General features: G+C 35.9%; 1 protein-coding gene across 1 annotated transcript; it reads right to left on the reverse strand.

The window, feature by feature from the left end:
* Positions 1-754: 754 nt before the first annotated feature.
* LOC149562288 (serine/arginine-rich SC35-like splicing factor SCL30A) lies at positions 755-5,672 on the reverse strand. Its single transcript, XM_089825816.1, has 8 exons — positions 5,528-5,672; positions 3,951-4,106; positions 3,579-3,656; positions 2,314-2,478; positions 2,164-2,204; positions 1,515-1,590; positions 1,247-1,414; positions 755-1,163 (listed from the first exon to the last, which is right to left on the reverse strand). Exons 2-8 carry the CDS (start codon positions 4,097-4,099, stop codon positions 1,022-1,024), a joined length of 819 nt encoding a protein of 272 aa, XP_089681942.1. The 5' UTR covers positions 4,100-4,106; positions 5,528-5,672; the 3' UTR covers positions 755-1,021.
* Between the last annotated feature and the right edge of the window lie 5,649 nt (positions 5,673-11,321).

The raw sequence follows: 11,321 nt of genomic DNA on the forward strand, positions 1-11,321 counted from the left end.
CCACAAAAAGAATCATTTAACACAAATTAGCAAACTTCAAAAAAAACCATAATAGCATTCTTTGCATAACAGCTCTGGATCCTACCACCATAATAGCGTGCTACGACTTCAAAGTACCACAATAGCATTTCATCAAATTTTTCCATTCTGTCCAATCACCAAATATTGTGTACTGAATTTTTCTGAAACAAAAATAATTTTCCAACTTGTCTTAAGTTTTGTATCCATTATACATTTCTTATCCACAATTTCACCATTTGGCAAACCAGAGAGCAAGTACTCATGTATCTACATGGGTTCTGTTCATAGAGCAAAATTGTTACTTAAATTTCCTGGTCAACGAAGCTAAAAGGCAAACAGTACTTTTCTAATAAAGAAATTAATACCCTTGAACCTCCTTCATGATTACTAGAAAATCAGATTATTGAAGATATTCATACCACGTCTTCAGAGATTACTATGTTGGTTGGACAGCATTCTAAGTTAGTAACTAAATTCTAAGGCCCATATTTGATCTGAAGTCTTGAGATGTTCTGCTTGTTGACCTGAAGCCTTTGTTTGTGGTCATCTGTGACTGAGATGTTTGAACAAAACCAAAAAAATACAGGAATGCCCAAAACTATGTTTAATAGACCTGGAAATTGGTGTAAAAAAAACATTAAAAATTGCATCTCTGCCCCAGATAGTGGGCAGCCAATTTTAAAGATGTACTATACAGGTGCTAGCAAATCCAAAATTCCTAAAAAAAAACAAGTGGGAGCAAGAAAACAACTCAAAATGAATCCATGAAGAAAAACCAATCCAAATTTACATTTTTGGCAAAAATGTCCTGAGCCAAAAAAACTTGATAGTATCTTTCATAAATAGAATCTACTAAAGGCCAGCTTTCAAATGGCAAACATATTAAGTCTCCACAACTAATCCAACTGGTGATTACCAATTTCTGTTGCATACATGTCTGATGAACAAGCAACCCAATTTCATAGGAATTTACACTGTAATCACACTGCCTATTTGATCTTCAATCTCTTGGTGATAAATCAGCAGACCTTGAGCGGGAACCAGAAAGTGATCTTGAGTTTGAATGAGGAGAATTTGAATGTCGGCGTCTTCTAGGTGCCACGGGGGATTGCGAAACTCTTCCCGGTGAACGAGATCGAGATCTACAGGTTGAAACATAGCACAAAAATGTTAAAATACCTAAAGTCTACGAGAATTGAAGTAAATGCCAAGTCAAGAAACTCACAGAGAATCGCGGTGCCCATTGCCAGCTGATCCCCTCTTGCCATCTCGAGAGCGATGTGAAGAGTAAGACCTCCGAACAGGAGAAAGACTCCGGCTCCGGGACCTGTGGTGTCTGTCCCGAGGTGAAACAGAAGTCTCATGCCCTCTCCTTGGCACTGGAGAGTATGATCTGCAATATCAAGATACAAACAAATAGGTTACATCTAAGACTCAGACAAAAAGAACAGTCAGAAAATCAATCATTCTGCATCAGATGCATTGGATCTCACCTTGAATGGTGTCCACCTCGGAAAGATGTAGAACGATAACCAGGAGACCGTGAGCGCGACCGTGATCGAGAGCGACCTGCATAAATCAGATTTATTAATTATAAAGCATAAATATGATTTATAAGATGTGTGATGGGAAAGATTTATAAAATTTTCAACAAAAAAAATGAGTTCCAAATATCCAGCATTGTTTTCCCAATGCTAAAATGGGTTTAGAGCCCAATACATCCTCAAGGGGGGAGGAATAAAGTATGTATGTTTGAACTGAAAGCCTAAACTGCTACCCAGCATAACTTACTCATTTTGAACTGTTAACCTACGGCTAAGGAAGGCAATGTGCAAGATTAGCTTGGTTCAAGGAAGGATTTGCAAGTATTTGATACAGATGACATGAATCAGAAGGATAATTTAAGTCCCTGATTGTACCTTATTTTTAAGCATCTCACAAAAAGATATCAAAGAAAATAAGAATGCCTTTCTATTTGAATGGAATATTTTTCAAACTTTAGCAAACTTTAAACAAGGGAGTCTATATAGGAAAATAGGAAAATAACAAATTTGGCTTCTGATAATCAATATTAAGATCTAGAGTAAGCATAAAGTATGCATTGCAGTTAACTGATCTTGGAATATTTCTTGTAGCAATTACCGTAGTAAGGTGATCGATGCCGTCCATAGCCTCGTGGAGGCCTGTGTGACAAATAAATACACATCAGCATTCCCATGTGATAACAGCTATGAGGAACATGATTTGTAACTGTCACTATAAAGCATTTTTGAAGATGAAAACTATGCATACCTAGGTCTGCTTCTTACTCTCATTTCATCTGGCTTTTTCCTATTTTCTTCAGCAAGTACAACAGTGATCTCACGTCCACCAATATACTGGCCATCCATATGGTATTGGGCTTCTGCAGCATCCAAAGGATCCATAAACTGCACAAAACCAAAACCACGAGGCTCCCTGCAGTTCCAAAAAAAAAAAAAATATTCAGATGTGTAGCACAGAACAAAACATAGCTTATCATATGTACACAAACAAGTTGCCTTCTGACATGCATACACAACAAAGGTCTGCGAGCAAAAGGTGGGCACATAATTGCCAAATGGAATCACCTTTCATACTTTCCATGTCCCAAGTATCCTGGTCTATAGACTCTATACATACCATGAAAATCTTGATAAGACTTCCAATGAAAGGAGCGAGCAGGTAACATAAAAGCATTTATCAATCCAAGCTTAGTTGCTGACCTTTTACAGTCATTACGGTCGCCACTTCAATACATGTATGAAACTTCAAATTCTTCAATTGACTTGACTTCAGAATGCATGAAACTCTGGGGCTCAACTTCGCTTCAAATCCTATCTTCTTATGTATACACCACTTCATTTGGCCCACGATCTATCTTCAACATCATAAGTCTATTTGAAGTGAATTATCTTAAAGTCTTCAAAAATCAGGCACTTCCCCCTGAAGTTGAACTCTAAAGTGAATTATCTTAAGTCTTCAAACATAAGGCACTTCATCCCATGAAGATGAACTCTACAGTCTTAAAGAATCCAACATGTTAGGCAACAATGCTTTTTAACTCAATTAATGAGAGATTGGACCAATGCTTCAGATATGGATACCCCCTGAGTGTCACTTCAAAAAAATCATTTGCTGTTAAAGGCAGAACTAAGAAAAAACAGCAAATTCCCTCTTCTAAGGACACACTCACTGAGACTCGAAAGTACACCTCGACCCCTCTAATGATACAAACATTGAAATACATATCCAACTCCAACAAAAAGACATAAAGCATCTGATTTAGGCTGAGACCCACAACCACAAAAATTAAAGAAAAAATAAGAAATCGCTGCAAAAACAAGGATCAGACCATACCCAAAAAGGGTTTGCAAATAGAAAGGAGAATCCATGGGAGATATTTGTTGTCTAGTTAAAAGTAGTCAAGAATATTTTCCACCCGGCAATCATGTCAAATAAGATTACTCAATAAACTGAATGCAGCGTGAAGATCCAAAGGGATCAACCACCCCATAAAAATATATGTAAATACTTACCCAGAATAGTAATCCTTTGGCAGATATACATCTTTTAATGGCCCAAAGCGCTCAAAAGGGATGCGAAGTTCATCTGGCCTGCAAGTCAGAACAGAAGCTCAAAAAATACTTCAAATAAAATTGCTTCCAAACCATGCAGAAAATCCATCATCTAAATTAGTCCAGAAAAGAGAAGTGGAAGATCAACAAAACAAATCACTTGCAAACATAGCCTACTTCTTTACATAATCATGATTGTGAACATTAAAATCACATTTCCATAATTCCTTCAGGGTTGATCAAATCATTATAAAGTACAAACATAATAAAATTCAGCACAGAAAAGATCTAAGTATTTCACAAGAAAAGCTAAATTCATAATCTAAAAAGTACCTGCAATCACGAGGAATATTGCGAACCAGAAGGCTTGTATTGGGCTCCCTTCGTCCACCATACCCACCGTACCTCCCTCTAGGTGGGCTTCTTCCTCTTCCCCCATATCCCCTCCTCGGAGGGCTGAAACTTGTGCTGTGCCTCCTCATCCTACACCTGCAGACAGTAAAACCAAACTAAAACCTTATAAAAAGGTCTATAAATAAAAAGAATGTAGACAAGCAAGTCCAAAGCTTAAAGATAAGGTTTCAAAGTTATAAGGTTTCAAAGTTATAAAAGAAAACCACTGAAGATTCTCATCCCCCCTAATTTTCACGTGCGTCAAAAATAATCTCAACATAAACGCTGGTCACAAGTTCAAATCCAATGACACAGTCACTAAGATGGGGAAACTTCATTAGAAACCCACAATAAAGTCTGCCAACATAATTATTGATTTGTGTGTTTTTTAACTCAATGACAATGGCAACGGGGGGCAAACAAAACACAAAAAGCAACAGTAACTGATAATGATGTGCATACAAGAATTAAAGAGATTTGCAAATAAATTAATATAAAACAACACATGTCTTCAACGGTAACAAAGAAGTTACCTCAAAGAATTATTTGACAACAACATACTTATTTGGTTTGAATAGCTCTCTTGAAGATGAGCCCCCTTTTAATACAAGGTCATGAATATACAAACTCCTCCTACTCCTATACCTCTGGTCTATGTTTTGTTTTATTGGCTTGTGAGTGTTAAATGATCCCAGACCGGTGCCCATCTATTGGGCGATAGAATCATAGCATATTGACCGGAAAACAAAAATATACAAGAAGAAGGGTGGGTTTATAGTTTCATCAAACCACGCTTGTGAAATTAAAATGACAGAGCATAAAAAGCTGTATATATTTATGCGCAAGATAAAATAAATTATAACAAAGCTTGCAATAGTTTCAGAATGCTGCTACATTCATCTCATCCAGGGTTACGTCAATAATTGCGGCAAAGACAAAACCCTAACTCTCTTTAAAAAACCTTCAAAAAGTATTGCATACAGCACTAGAGGCACCCTAGCACAGCTCACGTGTCTTCATCGAACATTCTTACATATACAGATCTAAAATCCAAAAAATTGTCGGGACTTCGCGTCAAAGGTTACCCTGCAACTTTCTAGGCGTTTCGAAACCACACACCAGAGATACAGTGGCTTGTAAACAGTAAAAAAACTAGGGTTTCAACACCAATGACTCGTGTCACTACAATAACAGATCTCAAGTTTCAAATAACCACCCGTACACAAAAGCCCTAATTCTAAACCCTTTATGAAAAGGAAAAAATATTCGGAACTTAAACCAAACCCCGTAACTTCCGTCTCAAGAAAAAAAAAAGAGCAAACAAAAGGAAAAAATTCATTTTACACGCATAGGAACGTAATTTTAAGAAATGTCTTCTCGAGGGTTTTAATAAAAGAGACAAGTATGGCATTTTCAGTTGTTATAGAATACACACCAGTATTCCTAGTGCCATAATTACTAGAAAAAATTTAACGTCTGAAGAAGAAGAGCGAAGTCAACAAGTACCGATTTCTTACCAGAATCACGCGGAAATTTAGAAAATATGCAGGATTTTGTAGATTTGAAAAGGTGCAGTAGCAGATGCGCAGCTACAGATGCGATTATTTTCCGAAGATCTCAAACGCCTCGGCTTTATCATAAGAAACTTAATCTTCTTTGTGTGTTTTACCATTTCATTATCGTTATCGTTATATAGAGTCACAGCGATTTCACTTCAGAATTTGTTTTAATATTGTGTACTCAACGGCTTATTATTATTAATAATAATTTGGAAACGACTTGTAAGCTCCTAGAATAAAAGGGTTGAGGTAGTTTGGAGAAAGGTGCCAATGGCCTTAGTCTTAGGGTCTATTTCGTTCGTGGAATTTAAAAAACTGGGATTTCTACAAATCTTGGTTTAGTCAAATTAAGGCTTTGCAAATCTTCATTCTAATTTTTGGGATTTTACTTGAATCATTTGTTTCAATTGGACGATGCGTGTAAAGACACATTTTTATGCGTAAGCTTGGAGTTGAAGGCAAATTTCAAAAAGTAGTCCAATCTATTGTTTTTACAGTCCTTAAAAAACATAATCGGGTTTTGATTTTCAATTCCTACTTGCTAGTAGGAAGTTAGAAAACCTGGTTTTGAGCCAAAATTGGAAGTTCAGTATGCTAATTCCGTTTTGCTAATTTTGAAACAAATGCAAAAAATTTCAAATTCGGATTTTGAAAAAGCCAATTCCTGACATCTTTCAGGAACCAAATGGGCCCTTAAGCTTTGAACATCATTCCATTTGATTCATAGGGTTTTCCTATTTTGTCCAAATTAGCACACCCATGTAACTTTTTAATTTTACTTTGTAACAATGTGCTTTAAAGTATTAATAAAATTAAGATGAAGCGATGTGCTTTTCTTTTAGTTTACTTTATTACTCAATTTTTAAATATTTCTATTTAATTTAATTGATGTTAATTTCTTTATATTTATTATAAATCTTTAAATGATAATCTTTCTTTGAAAACTTACTTTCTTGTGGTTGAGATTGATCCATATTAATTTTAAGGAGTGCAAATGATGGTTGAATTTCTAGACATTAAAATCAACTTTTAGTTTTCTTACTTCATTAGTCAATTTGAGTCAACTTAACACACATTTCATGTGACATGTTGCTATATCATTTCATTTTATTATCTAGTTAAGCACATTCTAGGTTGGAATATAAGAAGACAATAATTATGTCATGTTTCACTTTTAAATGGTAATAAAGGAATCAAAACTATATTGTCATCACATATGTCGTTTACATGTTTATGCATTTGTCCTTGATATTCTCATCATTGTTAATTTGATTGACCAATTGGTTACCCAAATAGAACATTTTCACCTTTCAAGTTAGCAAGCTCCTCAATGATGTTTCTAACTGCCACTTCAACAATTTCAAATGACCTTAAGGCAAAGGTGCACCATTCTTCTTGTATGCTTCTTACCCCCTAAAGTTGAACTCTAAGTTCACCCTTTTACACATGGTTTGTAATTGGCCCATGCATTCTTGCTTCACAATTAGTGGTTGCAATTTGTCATGAAACGATAGATTACTAAAGCTTGTAGGGAAAAAAGGTCATCATGCGTGCTTACCTATTTCAAATGTTCATGCAATTCGCCAACCTCTAATTTGTCGCCAAACAATAATGTCATATCACTCTCACTTTGTCAAATTTGTAAGAAATCTATTATTGGAGTGTATTTATATAGATGGATTTCAATAATCCAATACCTAATGAGTGGTTTATCATATCGAGTAATGTCAATGTTAAAGAAAAGAGCCAATTGTTCATGAAAAGTTAAATAGTATATTTTATTAGAGTGGCTAGTATTTTGCCTTAACAAAAATACTCCAGTACACAACTATCAAAAGGTTTCACTTGAGCAACTAATAGATAGAATAAAAGTATTTACATCTTTATGTAAGATAAATATGTTTTAAATATGAAGAAAAAAAATGGTTATATCTTAGTGTAACGTCATAAGCACTTCCATGATAAGAGTGTTTAGCCCTCTGAGTAAGTGGTATGGGGTCATGTGAAGTGCCTTGAATAGGTCTTTGCATGGATATGGTTGTTTTCCCTCTATTTTTCTTTTCTCCCCCTATTTCTAGCCTCTTTCTGAAAACTTCGACTTTCTAGGTCAATGACAACCAGAAGGGTCCAGGTCAACCTCGACCCTAACCTAGGGTAGAGTGAACCTTGACCCTAACCCCTATTAGATTGTGGTGACTGATCAGGAAAGTATTGTACATACTTCATAAATTCTTTGGGGTTCGGGGCAATGCCCAAAAAAAAAAATTGGGTCGTGGCCGACGTTGTAACCAACATATGGTCGACATGTTGTAACCCTAAAACAGCATAAAATACTTGTATAAAAGGGCTTAGGGTTAGGTATTTTCATTAAAGTTGTGATGTGAAATTGGTTCTTGTGGCGGTATTGAGCTGTAAGGGATTACGGATTGTAATCAAGTTGTAATCACTAGATCATAATAATATCGGACTTGTTGTTTGGTGGACGTAGCCCAGGGATTGGGTGAACCATGTTAAATCTTGGTGCTTTGTGTTCTTTTTTGTGTGATCTATTATTTTCTATTATTGGTTATATTTGCATGTAATTGTGATTTTTGCCTGTGGTTTAATCCTAACAAGTGGTATCAGAGTGAGGTTGTCTTTTAGTTATCCTCTACAGGAAAGTCTCACGTTTAAGTGGGAGTCTCACGGTTGAGTCGGAGCAATAGTAGACAAGGGTAAGTTAAGGGTTGATAGGTTTAATGGGCAGAACTTCTAGTTATGGAAGATGCAAATGGAAGACTATCTTTATCAGAAGGATTTATGGAAGCCATTGGAAGGCAAAGCCAAGAATTAGGGATCTATGTCAAATGATGAATGGGATCTTTTAGACAAAAAGGCACTTGGAAGCATTCGGTTATGCCTAGCACCATCAGTGGCATTTAATATTACAAAAGCAAAGACGACAGAAGAGTTGATGAAAACCCTAGCGACACTGTATGAAAAGCTTTCCACTTCAAACAAGGTATTTCTCATGAAGCGTATATTTAATACAAAAATGGCAGAAGGTGGATCTGTTGCAGATCATTTAAATGAGTTTAATACTATTACTAGTCAGTTATCTTTTGTGGGTATCAATTTGATGAAGAAATTAGAGCTCTCTTGATTTTGTGTTCTTTGCCTGAAAGTTGAAATGGCTTGGTAATGTTTGTGAGTAATTCTGTTCCTAGATCTAGTAACCTAAAATGTGAAGATGTGATTGGTGTTGTTTTGAGTGAGAAAACTCGTAGGAAAACCTCAGGTGGATCTACATCAGGAAGTGTTTTGAATGCACAAAGCAGGGGTAGAATGACTAAGAGAGGAAGTAACTCTGGAAATCGTGAGAAATCAAGAGGAAAGTCAAAGGGGAGGAGGTCTCAATCGAGAGGATTGAATGACTGCTAGTACTATGGGAAACTAGGTCATAAAAAGAAAGATTGTTGGAATTGAAAGAAAAATGAAGGAAATAAATCAGATGGAAACAAGGATGCAAATGTGGTAAGTAACAAATCTGAAGAGGATGCTTTGCTTTTGTCTTTAGAAAGTGTTGATGATTCATGGGTTTTAGATTCTGGTGCTTCATTTCATGCTAAACCTCATAGAGGTTATTTCATTGATTATGTCCAAGGGGATTTTGGGCTTGTTTATTTGAGGGATAATGAACCTTGTCAGATTGTTGGAAAGGAAAAAATCAAGATTAAGTTGTTGAATAGGAATCATTGGCTACTACATGAGGTAAGACATGAATTTAATTTTAGTAGGGCAACTTGGTGATGAGGGTTGTGTAGTTACTTTTAATGATAAAAATTGGAAGGTTTCAAAAGGTTCCCTTGTAGTAGCAAAAGGTGTGAAAGTAGGCACCTTATATCTTTGTATAGGTCATATTGTTCCTTCTACTTTAATTATTTCAGAGAAAAATGAATGTTCAGGAACAATTGCTGCAGTTGAGCAGGGAGAACAAATAGTTGTTGTAGATTCTTATATAGCGTTGTGGCACAACAGACTTGGGCACATGAGTGAGAAAGGTATGAAAGTACTTCATTTAAAGAAAGTTTTACCAGGTCTAAAATGTGTTAATATGGATTTCTGTGAAAGTTGTGTGTATGGAAAAGAAAAGAGAGTGAGTTTTGTGAAGACTAGGAAGGAAAACAAAAAGGAGAAATTAGAGCTTGTGCATATAGATGTATGGGGACCAGCTCAGGTATCTTCCCTTGGAGACTCTCATTATTATGTTACATTTATTGATGACGCAACTAGAAAAGTCTGGGTTTATTTCCTTAGACAGAAATCTGATGTATTTCAAACTTTTAAGAAATGGAAATGCTTGGTTGAAAATGAGATTGGTAAAAAATTAAAATGTCTCAGATCTGATAATGGTGGTGAGAATTGCAGTCATGAATTTGAAGATTATTGCTCCACTAATGGTATTTGTAGACAAAAAATGTTCCAAGGACTCCACAAGAAAATGGAGTGGCTAAACGCATCAACAGGACTATAATGGAGTGTGCAAGGAGCATGAGGTTGCATGTTGGGATGCCCTTATACATGTGGGCGGAGGCTGTCAATATTGTTGTATATTTGATTAATAAAGGTCCCTCTACTCCTTTGGGTTGTGGTATTCCAGAGGAAGCATGGACTGGTAAGAAGGTGAGTTATTCTTTTCTCAAAACTTTCAGTTGTGAAGCTTTGGCTCACATAGATTCTGAAAATAGAACCAAGCTGGAAGCAAAGTCAAAGAAATGTGTATTTTTTGGATATGGCATTAATGAATTTGGTTATAGGCTTTGGAATTTTGAAAATCATACAATTTTAAGAAGTAGGGATGTCGTATTCAATGACAAAATGTTGTACAAAGATATGTTGTAGCAACATGAGAAGAAAGAAGATGATTATGTAGTGTTGGATGATACTCCAAAAGTTGATGTTCCAGCCATTCCTCATGATGTGCAACAACTGCAACAATGCCACATATACTGGTGAATGTTAGACGATCAACAAGGCAAATTAGACCTCCAGAAAGATTCTCTCCCTCTTTGTATTCTATTTTACCTAGTGATGCTAGTGAACCTAAAAGTTATGATGAAGTTGTGCAAGTGGATACTAAGATTCAATAGGAGTCTACAATGAAAGATGAAATGGACTCTCTGCTGAAGAATAAGACATGGGATTTATGCAAGTTGCCTGTAGGTAAAAGAGCTTTACAGAATAAGTGGGTTTACAAGTTGAAAGAAGAGGAAGGGGGTCAGAAAAGATTTAAAGTCGAGTTAGTTGTAAAAGGATTTGCATAGAAAAAGGGAATTGATTTTAATGAGATATTTTCTCATGTTGTTAAAATGACTTCTATCCGTACTGTTTTAAGTCTTGCGGCTACTAAAGATTTGCATTTAGAGTAGCTGGATGTTAAAACAGCCTTCCTTCATGGTGATTTGGATGAAGAGATATGTATGGCTCAGCCACAGGGATTTGTGGTCAAAGGTAAAGAGAACTTAGTGTGCAAATTGAAGAGAAGTTTATATGGCTTGAAGCAAGCACCTCAGTAATGGTATCTAAAATTTGATAGTTTTATGCATAAGCATGGTTACAGTAGATGTCATTTAGATCATTGTGTCTACTTTAAGAGGTTGGATGATGATAGCTACATTATTTTATGTTTATATGTTGATGATATGCTTGTAGCTGGGTCTAACATGGATCACATTAAGGGGTTGAAAAGCCAATTAGCACATGCATTTGCTAT

The sequence above is a fragment of the Cupressus sempervirens genome, chromosome 4, assembly GCF_028749045.1.
Source record: "Cupressus sempervirens isolate cs-2001-9-10 chromosome 4, ASM2874904v1, whole genome shotgun sequence".
NCBI classification, from domain to species: domain Eukaryota; kingdom Viridiplantae; phylum Streptophyta; class Pinopsida; order Cupressales; family Cupressaceae; genus Cupressus; species Cupressus sempervirens.

Bases quoted from the DNA above. Each gene is read 5' to 3' on its own strand.
- LOC149562288 (XM_089825816.1), bottom strand. From the start codon at position 4,099: ATGAGGAGGCACAGCACAAGTTTCAGCCCTCCGAGGAGGGGATATGGG. The intron at 2,479-3,578 runs GTAAGTATTTAC...TTGGAACTGCAG, and splicing joins CCAAAGGATTACTATTCTGG to GGAGCCTCGTGGTTTTGGTT. The intron at 1,591-2,163 runs GTAATTGCTACA...TGATTTATGCAG, and splicing joins GCATCGATCACCTTACTACG to GTCGCTCTCGATCACGGTCG.